The following is a 25,437-nucleotide window of genomic DNA, read 5'->3' on the forward strand; positions in this document are numbered from 1 at the left end:
AACAAAAGATAATGCAAACTTGACTAAAAGAGTTCTTGAATTAGATAATCCTCAATATAAATCTAGGACAGCAGTGGCAGGTGATTGGGCTAGTAAGGTGAAAAAGACTCGAGATCAAGTGCAAATTATTAATATTATCGCAAACGAAACCAAGGAAAGAGATAAGAGAGAAAATAACCTGGTTATTTTTTGTTTAGAGGAATCAGCGTCAAGTGATAAAGTCAAAGGAATCGAAGAAGATAAACAAAATATTGAGAAAATCATGCAAAAGTTGAAGGTCAATGTCAAAATAAAAAGTGTAATCAAATTAAAGTCAAAGAATGGATTTAAAGCACCTCATATTGTTATTTAAACTGATAAATCGGAACGAAATTTTTTTTTAAAAAAAGCCAAAGAATTAAAGAAAGATAAAACCTACGAAAATGTTTTTATAAATCCTGATTTGACTGAATCTGAACGGTACAAATCGAAGTTATTAAGAGAGGAGCGTAAAAAATTAAATAAGGACAACATTGACTCTACAAATTATTACTTTGTAATAAGAAATGTCAAGGTAGTAAGAATTAAGAAATAGCAATTAAATGCCAAAAAATACTTAAATTACATAGCATGCTTGAGCCTTGAAACTGGCAATAAAATAAATTATTTCAGTGGTGGAGTTCACAGCCTTAATAAGTTGCTAAGCGATAAGACAGATATTGAATCAGTAAACTTTCATGACCTTAAGAATTGTGATTTAAGGATAAAGAATGAACACATTACACAAAAATGCAAAGAACTGAAGGTTTTTTACACGAATGCTACGTCTCTGAATAATAAGATTGATGAATTAATGTTACAAATTGAAATATATAAACCGGATGTTATTTGTATCACAGAAACATAGTTTAAAGCAGAATCAGATGTAAACATAAATAACTATAATATTTTCAGAAGAGATAGAAAGACTCATGGAGGAGGTGTTTTCATTTATGTCAAACAATCTATTAATCAGTTTGAAACAAATATTTTACAGTTAAACAATAATTTAATTGAACAAATTTGGACTTGTCTATGTTTTAGAAATAAAAAAATTCTATTTGGATGCATTTATCGACTACCAGATATATCTTATGAGTACAATAACTTTATTTTGTTATCAATTAATTCTGCTAGGACAAGTATTTATCAGAAAGAATAAAGCGATCTTATTATTACAGGGGTCTTCAACTATAATTCAATAGATTGGTCTGACAATGATTGTCCTTTCTAGGCAACCGATAAAGAATCTCAAACTAATAAATTTATTGAATGTCTAGAAGAATGTTTTCTGTTTCAATGTGTATGTGAACTAACATTCCAAAAAGCAAGCTATGAATCAACTAATATTCTAGACCCTATTATTACAAACAACAAAGAAAAAATTATTTCTATAACTCACTCAGCTCCTTTAGGGAATGTCAAACAGGGTTGCCATTTACTAAACTGTTGTTACCTAATAAATGATCTTAAGTCCTCTAAAGAACATAAGAAATCCATTAGATTATATCAAAAAGGAAATTATGAATTATTCAGTATCGTGAATATTATAAATCATTTCAGTAACGTGAATTAAGAGATTGAATTTAAAGGTAAATCTTTGAATGAAATGTATGATTTATTTTTGTATCATTATAATTATGTAACAGAACTATTTATCCCAAAAATTAATTATCAAAGTAGAAGGAACAAAAACAAACGGATTACTGCCGAATTAAAAAATAAAATAAGAACTAAAAACAATATATGGCTCTTTAACAAACGCTATGGCTGGAATGACGAATTAACAAAAACTAAATGCAATAAGCTAAAAATTGGAATAAAAAATGATATTAAGAACAATAAAAAACAGCTATAAAGAGCTATAGCCAGCAAATTTAAATTTAATCCTAAATTGCTTTATAAATATATCAATGAGAAGAAATCAGTAAAAACTCAAACTCGAGCTCTGGAAAATGAAAATGGTGAAATTATATATGATCAACTTACTATTGCTACTGAACTCAATAAATATTTTCAATCTGTGTATGTTGATGACTATGATACAACCATTATTGAATTGCATAATATACCTTCAAATTTGTTATTAGACGCAGTTCTAAGTTTTTTTAATAAAAATTTTTATAAAGAAAATAAAATCATTTTTACTCGTTATAACAAAAGTAGTAAAGTTTTTTTTACTTGGGTCTAAAATTTAAAACATGTTAAAATTTAAAACATTTTTTTATGAATCTATTTTTAATTTAAAAGATTCACCTGGTGTTTAAATTACTTTAAATGATTTTGGTTTTTAATTTTACACTCGAGGGAGTATGTTTTGGAGAAATATTTCTCAGGTAAATTTCTCAAGGGGGTTGATTATCTAGAATTATTTCCAAAGGATAAGTTTACGGGGAAATATTTCCACGGGACATTTTTAAATAAGAATGCTTTTTTTTAAGCGGATATATTGTTTTTCTCGGTAACAAACCAATCCACTACATAATTATATTTTATTGTCATGCACAAAATATTTATAAAAGATTCATTAGAAAAGTTTTATTTAAAATTTATTATTCCGTTTATAGGTTCAACGACATTTCAACGTCATCGTCAGATTCAATGTCATGTAAACATCATTTCATTATCAGATTTAATCCATTTTAACGTCATTTTTAATACTTTGAAAATAGTTCCTTGAGTTTTAAAATATTTACATAAAGTTCTTTTTATTTGTATACAATTTTTCTATAAGTTTACAATTTCTATTTATTAACAAACTTATTCTTTTGTATAAAAGTTAAAATTTTATTTCTTGATTTGGACTTAAAAAAAAAAACGAGGAATGAGAAAATATATTTAAGAAATTTAATTTTAAACCATCTACAAAATTGTTTGTTTTTTTTTCAACTTCTTTTGATAACATTCAATCAAAATGTTCGTGCCCAGCTTTTTGATAGAGACGCTTCCAACCTATGGAAGTTCCAATAGGCTCTCTCTTATTTTCTTTATTTTTTGGATTGAGTATTTCAGCACAGTCTCTTCTAGATTTGTCGTTGATTTTGCATTCAGTGTAACCGTCCATGTAATCAAGAAGAAAATCAAGAGTAGAAGATCCCTAAATTAATTTTTTAATAAAGTTTAAAAAATAAATCGAATTAATCAGTTATTAGCCGGGAAATAATAAAAATTTTACAAAAAAAGAGAACAATAAAGTCTTGGTTACATAAAAAACTCCTCTCACTCAGCTCACTCAATCACCAATTAAACTCACTCATTGGACTCACTCATTGGACTCACTCATTGGACTCACTCATTGGACTCACTCATTGGACTCACTCATTGGACTCACTCATTGGACTCACTCATTGGACTCACTCATTGGACTCACTCATTGGACTCACTCATTGGACTCACTCATTGGACTCACTCATTGGACTCACTCATTGGACTCACTCATTGGACTCACTCATTGGACTCACTCATTGGACTCACTCATTGGACTCACTCGTTGGACTCACTCGTTGCACTTTGTCTGTACTAATTTCATACCTGTGATAATATCTGGAAATGAAATTCCTTCTCGTCAAATCTAACATTTGATTTTCTTAACTTCTCTTCGGTTGAATTTCTAATACTCCATATTACTAATTGGCCAATCATATATGCAGTAGCTTGACCCGGACCACTCATATAACGGATTGTATCTTTTGTTGATTTGTCAGTATAATCCCATGCATATTTTTGAAATAATTTTACTGATTGCTCTTGAGTAAGATCTGAAGAACACAAAAACGAGATTCTTAAAAACGAGATTTTTATTTTTTTAAGGAAAAAATTTGTTTTTGGTTTGGTTAGTTTATAACAAAGGGCTCAGAAAAAAAGAAATAATTTTTGTATTTAAAACAAATAAGAAGCTAGAAAGTTGTCTCAGTAAAAATCAAGTAAAACTTTTTCCCCTCTTTTCATCATGCTGCCCAATTTTATCAAAAAGTATAATACTTCTGTCGTGTAATCCGGTGTCAATGATTAGTCTTAGCGCTCTCCATATTTGCCACTTCACCATTCCGTATTCTTGGAGCGGATTAGTTTTGTAATAGTTAGTCTCTACAGCTAATAGTGGATTTTCAGCGTACAAAGCCCATCCCTCAGTAAATGCAGTAAAGTAAGAGTTTGCATCGAGCCAGTCAATAACATCCTTATTCTCATCTGATGATAAAAAATGTTCATAGAAGCCTTGAACCTAAAAAATGAATTTATAAAACAATCCATGAATAAAAAGTTAATTTTTTTTTTCAACCATAACTGAAAATTTATTTTCAATCATTTCAAGGACATCACCTGAGTGTGATGCCCTGGTCTTCCCTCGTGTCCAGCAACTGAAAATGCGCTATATTTTGGACCAGGTCTTTCTAAGAAGAATGGAAGATTATAATGACATGGTGTTTTACAATCTGAACCTGAAGATTGGTATGATTGAGAGCCACTCGAAGGATTAAAATTTGCAACCATTTTTAGAGGACAATTAGGTGTTGTTGATTGCTTCCCTAACATGTTAAACATGGGTACAGTCATTGGATCAATAATAGCTAATAGTTCATGAACGTATTTAAACCAGTCAATCATGGCATCATATCTAGAAAAGCAGGAAAAATCTATCATTAAAAAATGTTGTAACTGGTATTTATTACAATCGGTAATTGCGTAAAGATTTTAAATCTATTAAAGTTTATTTTATAAGTTGTAGTACCTTACAGGACAGTTTTTTTTTGCAGATTCCATATCTCGACAATTTTTTGCACCTTCGTTGCCATTTTCATTTTCTGGTATTATTGATGTGTTGAAAAAGTGTTTAGGATTGTTGAGGTCATCAATAAATGTTTCTATAGCATCTGTTTCGTTGCTTTTCATTGTTATTTTCTTAGATAACTCTATTGCTCTGTTAAAGAGGATTTTTGTTTGATTTAAACCTAGCTCATATATATCTTCTGCTGAGTACCGTTTGGTTGTTGTAAAATATGGCAAAATCATAGCGTAGCTTTTCCTTCCGTCAAGTTTTTCTCCAGTTGGTAAAGATTGTGTTGTTGTAAGGTTTGTCTTTACTCCGTCTTTCCAAACATTTTTTAAGGGTAAATTTCCCAATCCGCTCGACACAGATGAAGGTACACAATATCTGCTATGGTTTCTTTCTAGATAATTGATTAGGATGTACAAAGGTTCTCCAAAGTATTCTACAAGAATTTTAGATACCGCAGACACAATGTCTTTTCCGTACTTCTCTTGGACCTTTTCCGTTTCTTCCCTGCTCAGTTTAGAGTAGAAAGTTGTATTTGTTAAGCTCTTTGTAAATGATTCTTCTAATATCCCTATATTGAATGTTTAACGTATAAATAAACTATAGATATTTAATTAAAAATATAGGACATATTTTTTTTCAAGCAATTTTTCAAACCGAAAAATTGCAAAATAAGTACAAAGAACAAAAACTTGTTTTCGACAAAAAAAACTGTTTTTTTACCATTAGGTCCCTTTTCAACGGTCTTCGGGAATTTTTGTTTAAAAGCATTTCTTCCAGCCTCACAGTCATCAACTGACCTTACCATACCGGCTTGGATACCATAAATCAGGTTATCTTTGTATTGTGTAAGAATGAATTTGTGATTTTGTATAGCATTTACTATTTTTTTCAAGTCGATTTCTGTTTTAGGTGAAAAATCAAAAGAAAAATGGTCCTTTAGATTTGACCCTATATTGCAAATTGGCTGCCAACAAAAGTAATTAGGACCCATCATCCAGACACCTGCATAATAGTTCTCATCAAAAGGATTTCCAAAAATGCTCTCTAAGAAATGTTCAACTTGGGCCAACGCTTTCTTTTCACGCGGCTTCAGTTTTGTGACATCTAATTTAAGATTTGTTAATTCATTTTTTAAACTTAACGCCCTGTCTGTTTTAGCTTTAAGGCTGGAAGGTTTTGGGTCATAGGGTGTAAAGTTATCTATAATAGACTGGAAAGTGACTTCGGGATCGTAAACTGTTTCTTGAGGGTAAAACTCATAGTATACTCTCTTCACCTTGGTTAAGAAATCAACAAATTTATCGCTGTTTATCTCATTTGCACAGCTTTTGGTATTACTTATTGAAATTCCAATAACAAACAAAACGATGGAAACAACCAATAGGACTGCAGCAAGTAACGATATTACTTTATAGCGCTTCACAACGTTCATTAAATTCATGTTTCTGACTAAAATGCTTTTAACGATGTGCAACTGGTGTGCAAACCAGACTGTGTTTTTATTACTTACACATGCGCCGTTAAACAAACAGCATGCTTTTTTTTCACTACTTTTTCAGTCAAATCGGTTTTTCTAAGTGTAAAGATGCATGAAACGAAATATTTTGTTTTTTTTTTCTTTAAATAACAGAGCGCGTCATTAAGAAGTTATTTTCTCACCAAAAAAAAAATGATTTCAGCGGTGAAAAAAATTGAGTTTAAAGAGACATTTGCTCTTGAAAAAAGGCATAAAAAACTAATATTTCGTATTCATCATTCGAAAAATGGATCCCTATGTTGGTAGTGATGATCATAAAAAACATTTTTTTCATCGAATTTCAGTTAAACACTTTTCAAGCATTTTTACTCTTTTCTTACGTTTTTTTCATTTTTAAAAAAGTTATACTTGAGAAGGTATTGCTTGTGTAAACTGTGCTTTATATTATTCATAAAAACAATAATATTAAATTGACTTTTGATACATCCTGTCCTCCATGCTGACCGTTTACAAAAACATTGCAAATAGATTTATGTAGAGCTTTGTTTTGATGTTTAACCATTTTTTTCATTTTTTTTTTTTTTTTTTTTTTGTTCTTTTTTGCTTTTGTGAAATTGTCTAAAAAAAAACTAAGTTGAAATTAACGCATACTGATAAATGTTTTGATGAGTTTAGAAAATTCAGCAGTAGACGTGCCGACGGCGGATGACTTTGAATGCATAACAGAAATATTTAAGAACTGGATATAACAAATATTTACATAAAATATAATAGTAAAAAGATTACAGTCACCATTTTTACTCATTTTTTCTCTTTTGGCTTCCATTTAGTTCTTTAAGATTCATAAAATGAGATCAAAACCATGACGATTTAATGACCGAATAAAAACTTCAAAACAAAAAAGTAAAAAAGCTGTTAAAAGTTACAGGTAATAAAAAAATATCTTTAACAGTTCTCACTTAAATACTTTTGAACTCCAGCCAGTGAAAAATATTGGTTGATTGCAAAGTTTGAACACAATTTACAACCAATTTTTCTGAAAAGAGTAATTTTGAAAGTTTGTATCACTCCAGGTGGGCTTCGCAATCCTTTAATATTTTCATTTAGAAAAGTGTTTCAAAAGTAAAGATTTCTTTAACAACTGAGCATCACTTCGATAATAAAAAAATCTCTTCTAGAATCTTGAAATATCGCATTACGTAACTTGCTTTAGTGGCTTGATAAGAAACGCACTTATTTTATAGCAAAAGCGGATGACCTGCCAAACATACCATCAACTGGGTATACTTGGGACAGCAGGAGTAACCTGGGATAATAACGATAATTTAGTTTTAGCAAGTTTCTCAGCGCAGGGATTGAAGTTAGCAGGTTTATTTGTGTTATCATTTTATTTAATAACTTAATTTGAATAATTATGAAATGTTTTTCTTTCTCTTTATCAATGTCCCTTTTTAGTAAACATTAGCATAAAAGCTTAGCACATGCAAAGATTTTGTGTATATAATTTCGTAAGTGCAGTCAAGTCAAGTCCGGTATATGAATATAGTAGTAAAGGAACTTTTTTATTAGGAAATTTTTATATACAAATAATTATGTTAATTTCCTGACTCTTAAGTACAAATAACATAGTAAAATGGCTCAAATACACAGAGCGCGATTAAAGTTTTAAGCGAGTTGTGCGCCAAATAAAAATATCTTTTGGTTGTTTAGATTCTTTTAATCGCGCACTTCATCTTTCTGTAGGTGTCAATAGTATGTAGGTAGACGAGCTTATATTTATGTTGCAATCAAAGCATAGACTTTCTAACAATCAAAAAAATGTGTAAATTTATCATTTACACATATTAATCAAACTTTTCATCTACTTGAGTCTTTAGTTTTCTCTGTCCAAAAATATTTTTACTTCTCTTAATCTTAAAGCTAATTCTTCCCAGAAGGCATTGCTCGGCTTTACTAGTGTAGGCATATACAGAAATAAATGATATGGAACGGAAATTTATCATGGAAAGTAAAGTAAAGGAAGATAAATTTATTATGTTTGCACAAAAATCCGCTGCAATAAATTAAACAATTTTTCTAAATTATTTCAAACTACACAGCAAGCGCTTTTAAAGTTTGCACTTATTTTTTAAAACGGTAGGTTGTAAAAACAGGTAAACAACAAAATACTCTCGGCAAAATAATTTGTTTCGTATTATTTTTCCATGAACTTCAAATAAGCTATTCAATTTGTAAACCATTGGCATTGATTATGTTCGAAGACATGTAAAAGATTCAGCCTCACTTGTGAGCCTGAATCTTTTACATGTCTTCGAACATAATCATTGGGCATGGCGTTCCACCGTTCTGCAATACTGTTGTGGGGAGATCCATAGCCCTTTGACTCATCATAGGCCTTTGACTCATCATAGGCCTTTGACTCATCATAGGCCTTTGACTCATCATAGGCCTTTGACTCATCATAGGTCTTTGACTGCCCTAATTAAAGCCTTCACAGTTTTTGTTTAACCTTATTTTCTTTGTTTCCTCTCTATGCAATCAAACTTTTTAAACTAACTTAAAACATCATAGACAGTTCGTTTAGCCATCCTAAGTTTTTCTGTCGTTGGGCACCAAATAGATAAAGGTTAATGATGATCTTATTTTTGGCATCATCATAAAAAAATAAAAATTTTTAATTTGTAACTTCTTTGCATACAAATCAAAGATAAACCATAAACCATAGATAAAAACCATAAGTAAAAACAATGGTTCATACGCAAAAAAATTTTAAAAAGGGAATATCTATATATTGAACTTAACTATATACTTTATTTACATATTTATAAAAAAATAAAACTTTTTTTTTTTAACTAAAAGAAACAACAACAAAAATTGTTATTGCTCATGTTTTGGTGAAATTTTTATATTTTGGTTGTTTTTTATATTTGGGATTCAATGTGTAAGATTTTCTTTAGTTGTTGTTCAAGCAATTCAGAGAGGAATACATTTTGCTGTTGTAAAATAAAAGAAATCAGTAGTAGAAGATACTGCCAGTGTCTTCAGTTATATTTTTAAAAAAATATCATAGGGGAAAGAAGCGGAATTAAATTTTAAGGACTGCAGTGTCAACTTTATTTTGTACAACTTTTTACAATTTGAGAAAACAAATTGTGGTTTAAAATAAGGGAGTATCAAACATTATTGAAGTTTTTAAAAAAGAAAAAATCTTTTTTTCCAAACATTAGAAAGACTCATTTTACTTCACAGTCACGAAAAGCACCATTATTGCTGAAAAGGCAAGCATCCAGCCAGAAACAAAAGCAGTTGATTGATTACAAAAAATTTCTTTTGTTTTATCTTCCTCTCTGCATGGGGGTTCAATAGTTGTTTACAACCATTATTCAAAGCAAAGTTCTGATCCCAATTCCAATCCTTCACAAGAAAATGGTGTCTTTAATATGGTCGACCAAATTTAAACGAATTTCTTTAATAAAGCATTTTTATCACTAAAATTAAACTATTTATGCTGTAGTTTCAAAGTTTGTCTTTTTTTAGGGCGTTTATTTTAGGGGAAAATACCTTCGTAAATACTAAACACTTTTTAATACCGTTTGGTAATTCAGCAATTGATTTAAGTTTCAAAGTAAATAATAAACCAATTAAGAGATATTTTTAAGGGTAAATACTTTTAAGGGTAAATATTTTTTATCTCTTTTTATTTTTGTTCAAATCAAATATAAAATTCTTAAAAAGGGGCCTTTTTATTCCAAGAATATTTTTTTAATTCCTATTAGTTTCCACCTTCTTGTTCTGCGTTAGTTTTGTTGGATTTCTGATTTTAACGTGTGACTTTGTTTTCTGACTTGAATCGTCTATTATTTACATCTAGTGATGTGGCCAAAACTAAAAATTGTAACTAACATAACTAAAAAAACCGTAACTAAACTTAGTCGACTAACTTTTTAGTCTAAAATTAGTCGACTAACATTCTAGCGTAACTAAAATTAGTCGACTAACATTTTAGCGTAACTAAAATTAGTCGACTAACATTTTTGTCTAATTAAAATTAGTCGACTACATTTTTAGTATAACTGAATTTAGTCGACGACTAAACTTTTTAATTTGCGAAAAGTATGTTACTTTTACCCAAAAAATACTTTTTTAAAATCTTGTTATGATTTGTTGTGAAGTGGTTTGAGCGCCATGTTTTTAATAACAATATGCTGTAAGTTACAATTTTTATCTGCAGGGCATCTATTTCAAGATTCGATTTTCAGAGTTTTTCAGGGTTTTGGAGAAAAGTTTGCGAATTTTGTTTTAAAATTTATCTAATTAGTCCCCGGTTATTATTAAAAACTTGTTTTAAATTTCAATGAAAAGCGGTTCAGATCTGGATTTTTTCAATTTCTAATTAAAGTGAATTACAATTATGAAATACATGTGAAATCAATTTATAAAAAAAAAAATGGTGCTATGTTATTGAAAGGTGTGTTATATGCAGAAGCATTTTCGGATTTCCTTTATATAATACCTGCAATGATTTTTTGACGTAATAATACCTAATTTATTTCGTTCTACACTCATAAAAATACAGATATTTACAGTGACAAAAAATACTTTTTTAAAATCTTGTTATGATTTGCTGTTCAGGGTTTTGGAGAAAAGTTTGAGAATTTTGTAATAAAATTTATAATAAAATTTATAATATAATACAATTCCATACAATTCAAAACATCCAATATTTTTACCTAAAAAAAGTTTGTTTAGTGAACTATTAATATTAAATTGCCACTCAATAGTAAAACATAATAGAGTAAAGGAAACATTAACTCAATTGCGTTCCAAATTTTAGATTCCAAAAGCTCGAAATACTATTAGGAAGCTTATCAAAAAATGCTGTGTGTAGACGATATGATAGCAGACCTTATAAATATCCTATTTCACCTCCCTTACCTTTGTCAAGACTAAATGATGAATATGCCTTTAAATATGCCGGAGTAGATTATTGTGGTCCAATATTTATTTAAAATATTTATTTTGGAGATGAAATGTTTAAAGCTTGGATATTTATTGCAACTTGTTCTAGTACACGTTTTCTTCATTTAGATCTTCTACCTGATTGTTCTGCACAGTCATGTGTTCGTTGTCTACGTCGTTTTATGGGCACTATGGTTCACCCTATGAGATTATCAGTGATAATGGCACATATTTCTCAGCAGATGAAACCCAAGTATTTGCTTCTTTTAAGCGTATCCGTATGCATTTCAATGTGGCTGCAGCGCCGTGGTGGGGTGGGTTCTTTAAAAGAATGGTTAGGACAATAAAAAGAACTCTTAAAAAGATATTAACAACATCAATATTAAATTATGAAGAAATGCTTACGATTCTTTCTGAAATCGTAATCATAACAAACAACAGGCCTATTACCTTTATTTATGAAACACCTGGTAATGAATCTTTAACACCTTATCATCTTATGTTTGGGCGTAAACTTAATTTAGAATCGTCGCATTCAAATATCCTTTCTGATGAGGAACATAATTTAAGTAAACAGCATTATCATAGTAAAACCATTCCGGAGCACTTTTGGCAGAGATGGAAAAATGAATATTTAATCGAACTAAGAGAATTTCATAAATATTGCAAATCTCAAAGCTCTGGTCACATCATTAAAATTGGTGATGTCGTTATTATAGATGACCCGAAAACGTCACGTTTCGAATGGAAGTTAGGTATCGTACAGGAATTAATATCATCAAATGATAATCTGATTCGTGCAGCATCAGTTAGATGTATTTCTACTAATAAACCTCAAGTTATAAAAAGACCAATTAATAAATTATATCTATTAGAAGAACATAAACCTATTCAGGCTCCAGATATTAATAACAATGTAAATATAACCTTTATCGATGAAAAGAATATACCCTTAGTGAATAAGGACACTTAAGTGGGGGCCAGTGTTACATTACTTATTAATGCAACGAACTATTTGTGATGGCTTTTTGTTTTTAAATAATGCGATTCAAAGTAGGCGAAAATAAAAAGATCATTGGCAAGTTTAAAGATGAAACCGGTGGAAAGCAAATCACGCAGTTTGTTGGTCTTCGACCCAAACTCTACTCTTACTACATCCCTGAAGAAATAGATGATCAAGAACATAAAAAATGCAAAGGTGTTAAGAAGTGCATTGTTAAAAATCACATCACTCATCAAGACTACTACGACTGCTTAATGAACAAGACAGAAAAACTCACCACCATGAACGTCTTCCGATCACGATGTCTACACCGAAGAAATCAACAAAGTAGCACTCAGCGCTAACGACGACAAAAGATTCATCTTAGAAGACGGAATTCACACCTTGGCCATCGGACATTACAAAACAAGGCAATAAACCAAGCGAAGAACAGGCATCTTGAAGAACTGGTATAGAAATAACATGATTATTTTTATACTTCTTGATTTTTAAAGACGACTCTTAAGTATTGGTTTTGTCCAAGAACATGATATGAAGTGTTCACCATTTTTTATGCATCCTTAAGTATGGGAAGGGGTCGATGTCCTGGAACCGCCTTTTGACTATATATTGTGAGCTACAAAACCTTCAGAATTAAATTCTTTTAAAACAACTAAAGAAACTTTTTTTTAGAAAAATATCTTCAGGGAACTTCTTTAATACTCTTCACTACTTCATAAACAGGAAAAGATGATTACCCTCTCATAACACATAACAACTTGGTTTTTATATTGACATTTTTTTAAAAATCCTAAAACGCGTTTAAAAAAATTTGCTTAATTTCCTAACGAATCGCACAACCCTTTTACAAAAAAAGTTGATCTAAGTCCAACAATTTAGGTATCTAAAATACAACCTAATTTCTTCATCCAAATACCGCATCATAGCTTGATGGTCCTTCGTCTTTACCTCTTTAAATGGTACCACACCCGGAAAACGTTCAATTTCTGCATTCATAATTTTTTCCGTTTGTCTAGATTAGAAATGTCTAGAAATATTTTTTTGCATAACTTTTTAAGGTCTCCTTCATCATCAGGAACTGTGAGAATGATAATTTATTGCTTTCTACTATCGTTTGGGTCATCATACGTCGACGTCTTCAGACGGGTAGGATTTGAATTGATTCCCAACACGTAAAAGTCATCGAAGAGCTTTTTTTTCATGTACATAACATCAGGGCAACTAAGCTTACACTTACTACATGCGTGGACATACAGACAGTTCCATTTATTGATGTTTCTGCAGTTAGATCTCTTTGGATTGAATTGACATGGGCACTCAGATCACTTTGATTTAAAAAAATATATTTTCACTTTTTGGCTCTTAGATCACTTAGCCCCATCATGACACATACATACATACATACATACATACATACATACATACATACATACATACATACATACATACATACATACATACATACATACATACATACATACATACATACATACATACATACATACATACATACATACATACATACATACATACATACATACATACATACATACATACATACATACATACATACATACATACATACATACATACATACATACATACATACATACATACATACATACATACATACATACATACATACATACATACATACATACATACATACATACATACATACATACATACATACATACATACATACATACATACATACATACATACATACATACATACATAGGAACATATATCGTTAAGCGCGACCACCTCTATATTCATTACAAACGGATCCAATTTAAAATTTTTTTTTTGTTCACTAAAAGAGTTTTAATTTCCCTAATCTTGAATTAAAATGTATAATTATACTTAAATACACTCGAATGAGGGATTTCTAAGGACTTTATTTGAAATTTGCCCGGAAGCGTTTAAACAGTGAAATCAAATATTTGTATATATCGAAAAGTTAGTATAAGCGGATCCAACTTTACACGATACTGATTCGAAAGCTTCTGTTATATTATATACTGAATACTGAGAAAACCATATCCACATCTTCATCATTGTTGTTGATTTATGCCGCGGTTTGTAGTTTTACTGCTAAGCGCGTCTGGATGCGATTAGTGGAGGTTTTTAAAAGCAAACATTTTTTTTACTTATAAAAGAAGAGAGAAAAACTGTATATAAACGGAAAGAACGAGGAAAGTGCGAAAATTATTATTTACAAATTAGTATTTCATTTTCTTGTTTAATTGACCTTAAAAAAAATTGTGACTTTAAAATATTGAAAAACATAAAAGAAACATCTTGGAGTTATAATTGATAATGCGAAATACATCACAGCATACAACTAAATTAAAACGAAATGAAGACTTGTTGCCTTCATCATAATCCGTAAGAATAAAGCTCAAAGTCGTTAAATGGGAATTACTCTACTATTATTTTTTTTTTGTTCTCTCGAGAACTTTTATACCTTTTTTTGAAAGTTTAACCCCACTTTTTCTTTCTTGTTTCTGTGTAAAACATCATTTTGCGTTGCAAACTTTGTTTCAAGTCAAAGAACTAATTCCAATAAAAAATTGGCGAGTTTAATCATTTTGATTGGATTTTTAAATTTTTCAACTTTAAATAAGACTATTTTATGTTGGTCAAAAATTAATATTGATTGTCTTTCATTTTCAACAACGATCTTTCTTATCTTGCAATAAAGGGAAAAAAGACGGGAGGGGGTGTGAATATGCAGTAGCGCGTCATCAAATAGAAAGGTTAGCTAAGGATGGCGAAAGAAAAGTTTTTAAAATAAAATTTTTACAGCAATAGTAAATGTAAACGTTAAAATATATAAAAAATAAATCTAGTAAATATTTAAAAGAATTATGCTCCAGCTTCTTCATAATCTGTAATTTTACTTTTTCTAAAGGAAAAGTATGTCTTATTTTTTAAACATATATATATATATATATATATATATATATATATATATATATATATATATATATATATATATATATATTTATATATATATATATATATATATATATATATATATATATATATATATATATATATATATATATATATATATATATATATATATATATATATATATATATATATGATTATCATATAATCATTCAAATCACATATGCAGGTTATATGAATTAAATTTTGTTGAGGAAACAGAATTTTACCTAGAATTCTTTATCTTCTTAAATTCACTGTTGAACTTATCCCTAACTTTTTCTAATCCTCTCAACTTAAGATGAGGAAATTTGCTTAAAACATTCAAGAAATCGTGATGCTGGGGTCTTTTATTAGAAATAAAGTATGCTTTGAATGCTAATTTCAATTCTTTCATTTCTTCTGTTGACCACTTACTCCATGTTTTTTTCTAAATAAAATTTAGTAAATAATTTTCTTTTCTTTTTTGAAAAATGTGTGTATGTGTGTGTGTGTGTGTGTTTGTGTGTGTGCACATATATATTTTTATATTGATATATACTATAAAGAAAAATAAACAAAAATTAATATTTTAGTTTGTAATTTTCTCTGTAATTTAATATTTTGTTACCCTTTTACTAGAAACAGCATTTTCATCATCTGCAATGGCAATATCTGAATTTTCTTTCTGTTTACGTTTGATTTCTTTGGTTTGCTTTGTTCTTTCATCTGAAATAAAGTTTGCAATCACAGCTACAGATACAGGTACTGAGTTTATTTATTTTCAAAATTAGTTAATCTGGTTAAGTATTAGTGTTTGCCATATAAGATTTTAGTATAAATTCTGTGTTGTAATTCTTAAAATGATTAATGCATTGATTATAGTTTGATTTCAATGTTACTCGTTAAATCCTAGTGTAGTTATAATCTCAGTTTTTTTGTTTAAAAACTTCATTCGTTATAAATTACTAACCTTCAGTTGGTTTATCTACTGTTACAGAATTGATACCTTCAACTTCATAATCACTTTTGTCATCATCTAAAACATTGTCTATTTTTTTGTTTTTTAATTTCTTTCCCTTATCTACTGCTGTTAAAATTTTTGCCACTTTTGTCAATTCTATATGACTATCTTCTTTGCGGTACCATGCAAAATGAACATTATGAGTATGCCCCATATGGTTTGTAAGCCATGTTAGTTCAGCCTGTGACATGTCTAGGAGCTGCAGCATAGTTGCAAGGAGCTTACGAGTTCTTGTAGGTGTGATTAGTTTTGGTTGATTTAATAATGGTATCTTCTTTGTTAAAGCTTGTAAGGTGTCCCATCCCCGGTAATAAAGATCACTTAAGCCACTTGCAAATACATATAAGTTGTCGCTCAATATGTTTGCAGCTGTGCGATATTTAACTAACAGTCTTATCGCTGAAACTGACTCATCTGTAAATAGAATTGGTACTAAAGCAGATTTGCCCTTTTTTTTCTTTCCTTCAACGTAGCATAATTTAAGGCGACATGCTAGTTTCCGCTCTACCTAGATTATCAGATTATACTAGTTTAAACCAAAATTAAATAATTTCACATCAGTTAGCCCATACAGTTTTAAAATAAAAAGTAATTTAAAAAAAACTACCTCATCTTCAATTTGGTCAATATCATTTCGACGTTTCCATCTGTCATCTTCTACTCCTTCCCAATCTGAAAGTTTTAGTTTAGAAACCTCCCCTCCTCGTCGTGCATTGAAACTCAGCAAGCGTGCAAGTGTGAGTTTTTGTAAATATCTATATTTTTTAACAACAAATTTTTCACAAATTTTTTCTATTTCATTGACTAGAAAGGATCTAAAGATAACAACATCATCTTCAAGAGGAAGTTTCTCAGGTGCTTTAGCCTTTTTACACTCATAGGTTGCCCTTGCATTATTTGCAAGTATGAGCCACTCTGATTCATATAGTTCTAAAAAATTTCTACACTTTTCTGTCCTGATGCTATTATTTTCTTTTAGCGACACAGCACGGACAATTAAAACTAGGTTGTGAAGTGAAAAACCAAACTTGCAAAAAGTATTAGGATTGTCAATATCTCTTGGGCCTCTGTACCCTGTTAAAAATTTTGCTGAACTTACTATTTTGTCAAAGTTTTCACTCAACACCATATCTTCAGCTCTAGCATTGGAATTATTTGATTGTTTTCTAAATTCAATCAAAAGTTTTGCCAAGCAACGAAGGGAACCTCGAATATCATGGTATCTGTTTTTTTCTTTCTTTTGAAGCTCAACAGCACCATATAAAAGTAAATTTGTGTCATTCCTTATAATAAGGTGTAATTCATCACGTTTCATAGATGACAGAAGGTTTTCATGCACCTAACAATAAAACAAGTTTCTATAATGACTTGACCACAATCAGTGTTAGGAACATTTTTTTTTTCTATAGAGGTTTGTGAAAGTTATTTAATATTGAAACATTTTGCTTATTCATTCTGAATGAAATAAGCAAAAATAATAAAATATTGTGTCAAATTTCTATATTGGTATTTAATATTTGGTGTGAGATTTTTTTAAAAATGTAATAACTTTGCAATAAGCAATAAAAGAAATAAAATTGCAGAAATTTCAAAAAAATTCTTATCATTAAAAGAAAACCTAATATTTATTAATGCTAGTGACTAATAGGTTTACCTCTTGAAATTGCCCTTCACTAGATGTAGTACTTAACAGAACTCGCCCTGCTTTCAGAGAGTTTTTAATTTTGTTATATGTCCCTCCCAAGTAGCACGTTTTTACATGCTTACTTATACTTGCTGGCTTCATAAAGAGAAAACAATGAGGGCATGGAATGTGATTTGACAAGTCTTCAGATATTCTTTTTCGAGCAACAATGATGTTACTCGAATGGTTTTTCAGAGCTTTGATGTTAGCATTGTAATCTCCTTTTCTCATTATGCCTGATAATAGGTTTCTCCTTTCTTTACTTTTGGTGGGGTATTGAAGAAATTCTTTGACTTCTGTTTCATCTTGATGTTTTCTTTTTAAGTGACGAGGTAGCATCCAGTGCAATTTTTCACAAAACAGACAGTAATGTTGGCGATGCCCACCTGATTCCCTTTTCTTACCTGTAATATATAAATAGATTTACTTCTGACTAGAAATAAATTACCAATCATGGTATTTGAATAATAGCGAGTGCATTTTATGTGTAAAAATAGTATATAATTGAATTTTTTAGTATAAGTAATGAAGCAGTATATATTTATATTTTAATTATTTAAAAAATTTTAATATTAATTGTTTTTAGTATTTTATTTAATGTTTTTATACATATGCTGAATTTGATACATACTACTTCAATGATGTTTTCTTACCTGAATCATCAATAACTTTATTATTCTCTGCACCATTATCTAATTCACTTTCAAGTAAATCCTCCTCAACATTCGGTAATCCAATAGTTTCACTTTTTTTATGTTCTAGTTCATCAGTTGTATCGTTATCTGATTTGTGTTGATCAAAAGATATATTATCAGGCAATACTAACCCTAAACGTTTTTTGTTTTCGTTTAAAGTTTTTTCTATTACAAAATCAATAGTATTCAAATCTAAATCATCATCATTTTCTTTTTCTTCAACATTTTCACTTTCATCATCATCATTTTCACTTTCATCGTTGAAGCTTGAACCGCATATCTCCTGAACAAAGTAAAGTTATTTTGTGTAAAGAAAAATATTTGTTGGATATTGGTTAGATCTACAAACCAGTTATGATTGTAGACTCTTAAAAGTATAGCACATGCAAACATTCCCACAGAAAGTTGTTTTTGTGACAAATACCTCTTCATCTTCTTCATTGCAAGAAAAAGGCTCAAAATCTTCATCATCATCATCATCCTAAACAGGGATAAATGAGATCTCTTAGTAACTTGATGAAATATTCTCAAAACATTGTACACTTAAAAAAATTAGACACTTATATTGGAAAGAGAGCTAGAGCACTCTAACTATAGAAAGTTTTAAAATAATCTGTACCTCTTCTGATATCTCTGATGATAAATCTGTTATGATCTGTGAAAAGGTTATTACATCTTTAAAGTGGAATAAAAGCACTAATAAATATTTAAAACAGAATAAAAAGTAATTTTTACAGTTTTTACCTACAAAAAAACTAGAATAATAATAGTATTTACTTCAGATGTTTTTTCAAAACCACTGTCATTAGCATGATCATCATCCCCATCCATGATCTATTTAAAATATAAGTTTATATTGGTAAAATTTTGACAATAATTTAATGTTATGATTTTTTCAAATTTAGAATTCTTGAATGTAAGACTTACTTCATTTCTGATTTCATCTTCCTCAGGCAAAGGGCTTTTATTCTAAAGTAATATATGTATAAGTGAGGATGCATGTAATTTTTGTTAACTTTTTTTTTAAGTATTTTTGGTTATTATATTTAAGAAAAGACTAATAAAATAAACAAGTATTTTTAAACAATGTGTGATTTTAGCCAGTTTAATTATGGAAGTAGCTTCCCTTTGTTGTAACTGAAAAGTCATTCACATTTTATGTATAAAATAAATTTTAAAAGAAAAACTATTAAATTTACATTGCTTTCATCTTCATTTTCAAAATCAAAAAGGTTTGTTGAATCAATCTAAAAAAATAATGATTTTTTAGAGTTCAAAGTGAATTCTTTGAATGAAGTATCAAAAAACTGCATTAAACTTTAGTTTTATTCAAATGCAGATTGAAGATAATCTTAAAGATATCTTATTTAAAAGATTTTGAGTTTTTGCTGATTTAGATTGAAAGTAAAATATTTTATGACATCACAATATTTTCAGTAAAAAAGAGTTAGTTTTAATTCCTCATAAATTGTAGATTTTCATTAAAACTTTATTTACATTCAATTATTAGAAGTCATTAAATTAATGATTACTTGTGAACTAAAAAATCAACCTCTTTTTTTTCCCTTCCATTGTCTTCAGAGATTTTCTAGAATTGAAATCAAAATTTTTTTACAATTTGGAATAATACTATTAGCGAATCATTTATTTATTTATTAGGTAAATTAAATACTTTAAAAGAGCTATGAAATACTCATATTGGATGATGTAAAGAAAAAAAAAGAAGTCATGCTAGGTAACTAATTTGCTTTATATAAAATATCAACCAACTAAGTTTCTATGTAATGATAAATAAACAAATAACTGAACCTTTTTTAAAACTGTTTCAATGTCCAGGGGTATTTTGTATTCTTTCTAAAAATAATTATAACTCATCAAATCTTAATCAGCTTTATCCAAATGTTTTGCTGTGTGTGCTTCCCAGTCAGAGAAAAAAGCTATCTATTTTTTAAGTATCAAATATACCTTTCCTCTCCACCATAATCCTGTGACTCCATAGTTGTATCTGAGCTCTTTCCCTTTTTCTATATTATGCAGAGCCTGAAGGCACAAATGAGGAACACCGTTAATTTCAATTATCTTCATTGCACAGTTTGGTGTTGACGAATCGTTTATTAGTTTCCCTAATCGGTTGTTAAATGTAGCATCGATGCTATGAATAATAATTAAAATTTTTAGATGTTAACAAAAGAGTTCTAAAAACACACTAATAAATTATTAGATGAAATTATTAGTGTGTTTTTACAACTCCAGATGAACTTATCAGAAATAAGCACTTGAAATTATCCCCTCATAAACTCTGTTGTGAGTTTATGAGTGAATAATTTCTAGTTCTTGTTTCAATTACTTTTTAGTGAGTTTCTAAACAGTTAAACAATTTTTTGTTAACTTTTCATTATGCATGTTTCACTAAAAGTTTTTTTTTTTAAATATGTGAACTAATTACCAGAGTTCTTTTCCTTGGTACTTAAAAAAATACAAGTAAGAGCCTTCTTTTTCTTCATCATACTTTTCCTCTCTGTTACAACCTTCTTCTTTTTCTGTCAGATCACCTATTTTATTAGAATTATTTGAATAATGTAAAAGTTATAAAATCATTATTTTAAATTAAACAATTCATTAGAAAACTAATTTATTTTTTATTTAAAAAATGTTATTTAAAAAATATTCAAAAGAATTATTGAACTAAATATATCCAAATCTGTTGAAAATATTTTTAAATTCACCATCATATTCCACAATAAATTCTCCTTTACTGATAGGCACAGTTGTGAAAACTCCCCATCCTATGAAGGAAAACACAAGAAAATAAGATTAGCAATAACAAATTGTTTTTTTATTAGATTTATTTGAGTTTGATGTTTTAAGCAAGTTTTAAAATATTGTGAAATTTGAATGTTTTCTTTTGAAAGAAAAATTGTAAAGTATTAAGAGAATTACCAATATCATTGTTAATAAACAATTTTGTCAAATTTGGTTTGTCTGATTTTTTGGCAATCCAAATCTTAGCTTCCTCCTCAAAAGATATCCCTCTTTGAACATTAGAGCGTGTTCGTTTCTCAGCTGTTGCACTCAGTTTAATCTATAAAGATTTTGATAAAAATTGCAATAAAAATTTTTTTAAGTTGATTATTGTCAGATAAATAGTTTGGTAAAAGTATGTGAGTAAAAAGAAAAATTTCACAACAAATGTAAAGAAAAACTATTAGTATATACCTTGTTGTTCAAATTTAACCTTAAAACCTGGGCATTCTCTTGATTTTCTGTGTTATTGGGATAACATTGTCCCATAACCAGACTTTCAAGGAGAAGGCCCTGGGAATTAGGTTCATTTAACCATTGTGAGTTTTCTTTAAACCCTATACTATTTTCTTCAGGTTGGGTTTCTTTGATTTTACAAGAAAACTTATTAACTGTGAAGTCCATAAATTCAATATTCTAGCAAGATATAAGCAATATACCATTAAAAACTGTATAAAATGTGAAAACTTTACAAATCATAAATAAATAAAAATGCAAATTTGATAGTTTAATAATTTTAAAAAGTTTAAGAAAATTTAAAAAGCTGTTAGTTTTTTTTTTCTTTACCTTCTTGAGCTCACTACATGATTGCAAACTAGTCCCTAGAACATTGTCCTTGTTAAAGTTATCAATTAAATTATCTTTAAAAAAAACACTTTCAAGGAGCTTGTCCTGGGAACTAGTTGCTAGGTCAAGTTTCTTATTATGTGTTTCTGATTCTTCAAATGAGGTTATTTTGTTTTTCTCAGCCTCTTCACTTGTAAAAGAATTCTTGCAATTTAATGCCATCTTGGATACTCCATCATTGGATACTCCATCATACATTAACAATTCTTGGTTCTAATAAGAACGAAATTTTTAAAAAGGTTTTTTGGAGTCTCACTATTGTCTAAGTAAATAGTTACACGTTTTTCAAATGTATGACAGTAATTCAAAATTTTGAAAACACAAAATTGTTTTTAGTAATAAGAAAAGTTTTGAAATTTTGGATTTAACTTATTTTACCTGAGAATTTGGTTGCAGTTTTTCAATTTCCAATATCACAGCTTCCTTTTGCTTGGATGACAAGGTGTTCTCCATGGATTCAATAAACTGCAAATAAAATATTGCTTAGGAGTTAAAACCGAAAAAATTTGTACAAAAAAACTTTTTTTTTAACTTTATTAAGAATAAATTTAAAAAATGTATTTTCATTTTATTCGGAATGAATTTACTTTTACGGACATATGTTACGTTAATAATTAGTATATTGTTCAGTTACCCTTTCTAATTCAGGTCGTTCCGATGGTTCTCCGCTCCATGCAGAATGAATAAATGAAATTATAATTGTTGCATCTATTGAGTTTGTTTGGTAGAGATTTTTTACATCATCCAATATTGGTCTGATGCCTTTGCATAAAGCTTCAGTTAGTAAGTGATCCTTTAAAGATGGAAGTACGTTTTGCCAAGGTGAAGACAGATCTGATAAAATTTCGTAAGCAGAAATAGCCCAAGAAAATATATCGGTTTTCTTCGATGGAGTTTTTACGTAACCAGAACAGATTTCTGGTGCAGTATACGATAAAGTCATTCCTTTTGTCGGAAAAGAAGTTGCGGTTGCAGTTATAGTTTCTTTTAGGAGCAACATTCCATCAAAATCAGCTACCTTAACTGATATTTCATTTAAACTTCCGGATACAAGTAAGTTGCTCGGTTTAAAGTCACGATGGACAACTCCATTGTTGTGTAAATAAATCAATCCTTTGGTGGCTTGGAATATATAGTTTAATCTCTCTTTAAAGTTGAAATAAGTATTGTCATTAAATATTGATAAAAGTGATGACAGGTTGTGTACTTTGTCCCCGTCGACATTAACGCGGCAATATTCAAAGAGTAGCGCTGACGGTTTTGTACTAAAACCGAAGAACTTTACTACGTTATCATTTTCCAGTTTTCTTAATACATGAGCGATATCCATGATCTTTTTTTTCGAAACTTGCCTCTTAAACGCTTTCACAGCAACTGTATTTTTTCTTAAATTGTGAATGTATACGATTGCGGATGCGCCTTCGCCTACTATCATTGATGGATTTAATGGCAAATCGTATACATTAAGATGAGCTATTTCTTCTTCCAGTTTTTTTATTGACAAGGGTAAAAATGATGCCATGTTTAGCTGTAAATTAAAGTAAAGTGATATTATAAGTTCTTAAAAATCTTAAATTTTTTTAAAATCTCGAAAATATGTTCAGAAACTATTATCGTTTAGTAAATATGGTTATTTTTAAAAACGAGTTTCGTACAGAAATTATTAATACATAATAAATTAAAATATCTAAAAACTCCTCAACTCTATCTTTTTACTATTTTTACGAATCTGTATAAAATGAATGTGGGCAACTATTTATTTATGCTCTATGACGATTTATTTTATTTTGTAAAGTTCGTTTTAAAAAACCACCGCTAAAATGACATGTTTCTGCTTCTTTATTGGTTCGCCCAAAAATAACTAAATCAAGAATACGGTTGTGATTAAGTCGATAATTACTTCGATGAGTGGCAAAGCCAAAAAGCATAATTATCAAATTTCGCTAAAACTTCACTCGTTGTTAACTAACTTAAAAATAACAAAACTGTACTGTAATGAATTCGTGAAATATATTAAGAACTGTAATATTTGTAACAAAATGAGCTTACAGAAATTCTAAAGTTTCCTTATTTTTGTGAAACATCTTTCAATTAATGCCTGTAATCAATAATGGTATAATATCTTACCTGGGTAATATTTTCGTCTTTGATTTAAAAATAAGGGAGATTCAATTTCATAGGGTTACAAACCGATTAAAGAAGAAAAAAAAAATTTTTTTTTTTTATATATATTCTTGTTTTTCGTTTTGAAACGGTTTTAAAACGCTTAGTATGTCACGTTTCGAATTTTCTAATCTTAAGAATAAAATAGCTTGCATTGCGTTTTTAAACCCGTTTGCAACGCGTTGGAAACCCATTTTATATAATTCGTAAATTTAGATTATAACAATAATGATAAATAGATAATATATTATAATAATAAAATAGATAATATATAATAGTAAGATAGCAACGATAAAGATGGCAATAAATCGTAATTAAGATAATAACGGATAATTTGGATAAAACAAAATAAAAATTCTTATAAAGAATAATGTTACAATACTCAGTTCACAGCAAATAATGATTTACTAATAAAATACAAGAATATCATTAGAAATAAATTAATCACAATATAAAATTAGAGTTTCACAAAATTTATATTGTAACAGTTAAATCAGAATTTTTATTTTAAAAATTTTTAGGTAAAATAAATAATATATTCACAAAGAAAAATATATAGAGGTTAAAGAATGATATTAACCAGAACTATTCAGAAAGAAATGGTGATGTCCCTTAAAAACAGATTTTTGGACTTACGGATAAAACCTGTTGTTAGGACGTTCTGGAGGGTATTTCAAAAAATATAGTTATAAGTGACTGACCTTAGGTTATCTCGACACGTTGTCATATTATTAAAACAGTTCTGAAAAAAGGTTGGAAGGATATCGTGTATTTGTTTCCAGATAAATGGACAATTTAAAAACTGAATTAAGTTAAAAAGGGAAAAACTTAGGATGTCATTACGAAAATTATTGTGCATAAATTCGTACTGCCCTATTTTGAAATGCAACGGTTTTAGAAAAGCATGCGGTTTTAGAATTTCCCAAACTTGACAAACATATTGTAAATGGGATGAGTGTTATATGAATTGTAACGTTTTATATTTAACTTTAAGTCGATCTTATGCTAACATTCCGTTGGCTTAATTTGAGAATAAGATCATTTAAGTGTGT

The 25,437-nt window shown here is 29.0% G+C and overlaps 4 protein-coding genes and 1 long non-coding RNA gene across 16 annotated transcripts; 2 read left to right on the top strand and 3 right to left on the bottom strand.

Annotated features, from left to right (window-relative positions):
• Positions 1-2,843: 2,843 nt before the first annotated feature.
• LOC145186516 (uncharacterized) lies at positions 2,844-6,369 on the bottom strand. The gene is made up of 6 exons (XM_090096006.1): positions 5,516-6,369; positions 4,748-5,363; positions 4,339-4,633; positions 4,000-4,240; positions 3,550-3,776; positions 2,844-3,115 (listed from the first exon to the last, which is right to left on the bottom strand). Exons 1-6 carry the CDS (start codon positions 6,234-6,236, stop codon positions 2,924-2,926), a joined length of 2,292 nt encoding a protein of 763 aa, XP_089952132.1. The 5' UTR covers positions 6,237-6,369; the 3' UTR covers positions 2,844-2,923.
• A 5,019-nt stretch (positions 6,370-11,388) lies between these two features.
• Positions 11,389-12,204, top strand: LOC149885050 (uncharacterized). Its single transcript, XM_090094611.1, has one exon. The coding sequence runs from the start codon at positions 11,389-11,391 to the stop codon at positions 12,202-12,204; it is 816 nt and encodes a 271-aa protein (XP_089950737.1).
• Positions 12,205-14,020: 1,816 nt separating this feature from the next.
• LOC145193715 (uncharacterized) lies at positions 14,021-24,048 on the top strand. 10 transcript variants are annotated; one of them, XR_016455005.1, is made up of 5 exons: positions 14,984-15,156; positions 15,814-15,936; positions 17,004-17,414; positions 20,234-20,309; positions 22,871-23,419. It is a non-coding gene; the product is annotated as an uncharacterized LOC145193715 (long non-coding RNA). The 10 variants fall into 10 exon arrangements; XR_016455006.1 differs by lacking the exon at positions 20,234-20,309; XR_016455009.1 differs by lacking the exon at positions 17,004-17,414.
• Positions 15,001-22,000, bottom strand: LOC145182631 (uncharacterized). Of its 3 annotated transcripts, none has more exons than XM_090096030.1 (19): positions 21,791-22,000; positions 21,515-21,656; positions 21,301-21,360; positions 21,021-21,126; positions 20,540-20,726; positions 20,384-20,428; positions 20,127-20,162; positions 19,774-19,821; positions 19,502-19,543; positions 19,352-19,408; positions 19,194-19,229; positions 18,999-19,055; positions 18,533-18,857; positions 17,850-18,283; positions 16,803-17,534; positions 16,145-16,703; positions 15,803-15,900; positions 15,423-15,622; positions 15,001-15,145 (listed from the first exon to the last, which is right to left on the bottom strand). In XM_090096030.1, exons 1-19 carry the CDS (start codon positions 21,998-22,000, stop codon positions 15,106-15,108), a joined length of 3,414 nt encoding a protein of 1,137 aa, XP_089952156.1. In that variant the 3' UTR covers positions 15,001-15,105. The 3 variants fall into 3 exon arrangements, with proteins under 3 accessions (XP_089952156.1, XP_089952157.1, XP_089952158.1); XM_090096031.1 differs by having other exon boundaries at positions 18,999-19,051; positions 19,193-19,229; XM_090096032.1 differs by lacking the exon at positions 19,774-19,821.
• Positions 22,013-23,744, bottom strand: LOC149885051 (serine/threonine-protein kinase mos-like). Its single transcript, XM_090096033.1, has 3 exons — positions 22,857-23,744; positions 22,601-22,687; positions 22,013-22,435 (listed from the first exon to the last, which is right to left on the bottom strand). The coding sequence occupies exons 1-3, from the start codon at positions 23,742-23,744 to the stop codon at positions 22,013-22,015; spliced, it is 1,398 nt and encodes a 465-aa protein (XP_089952159.1).
• Positions 24,049-25,437: the final 1,389 nt, after the last annotated feature.

This window comes from Hydra viridissima, unplaced genomic scaffold (genome assembly GCF_058129835.1).
Source record: "Hydra viridissima isolate aposymbiotic clone 2 unplaced genomic scaffold, HvirCarnegie_v1 scaffold_8, whole genome shotgun sequence".
Lineage (NCBI taxonomy): Eukaryota > Metazoa > Cnidaria > Hydrozoa > Anthoathecata > Hydridae > Hydra > Hydra viridissima.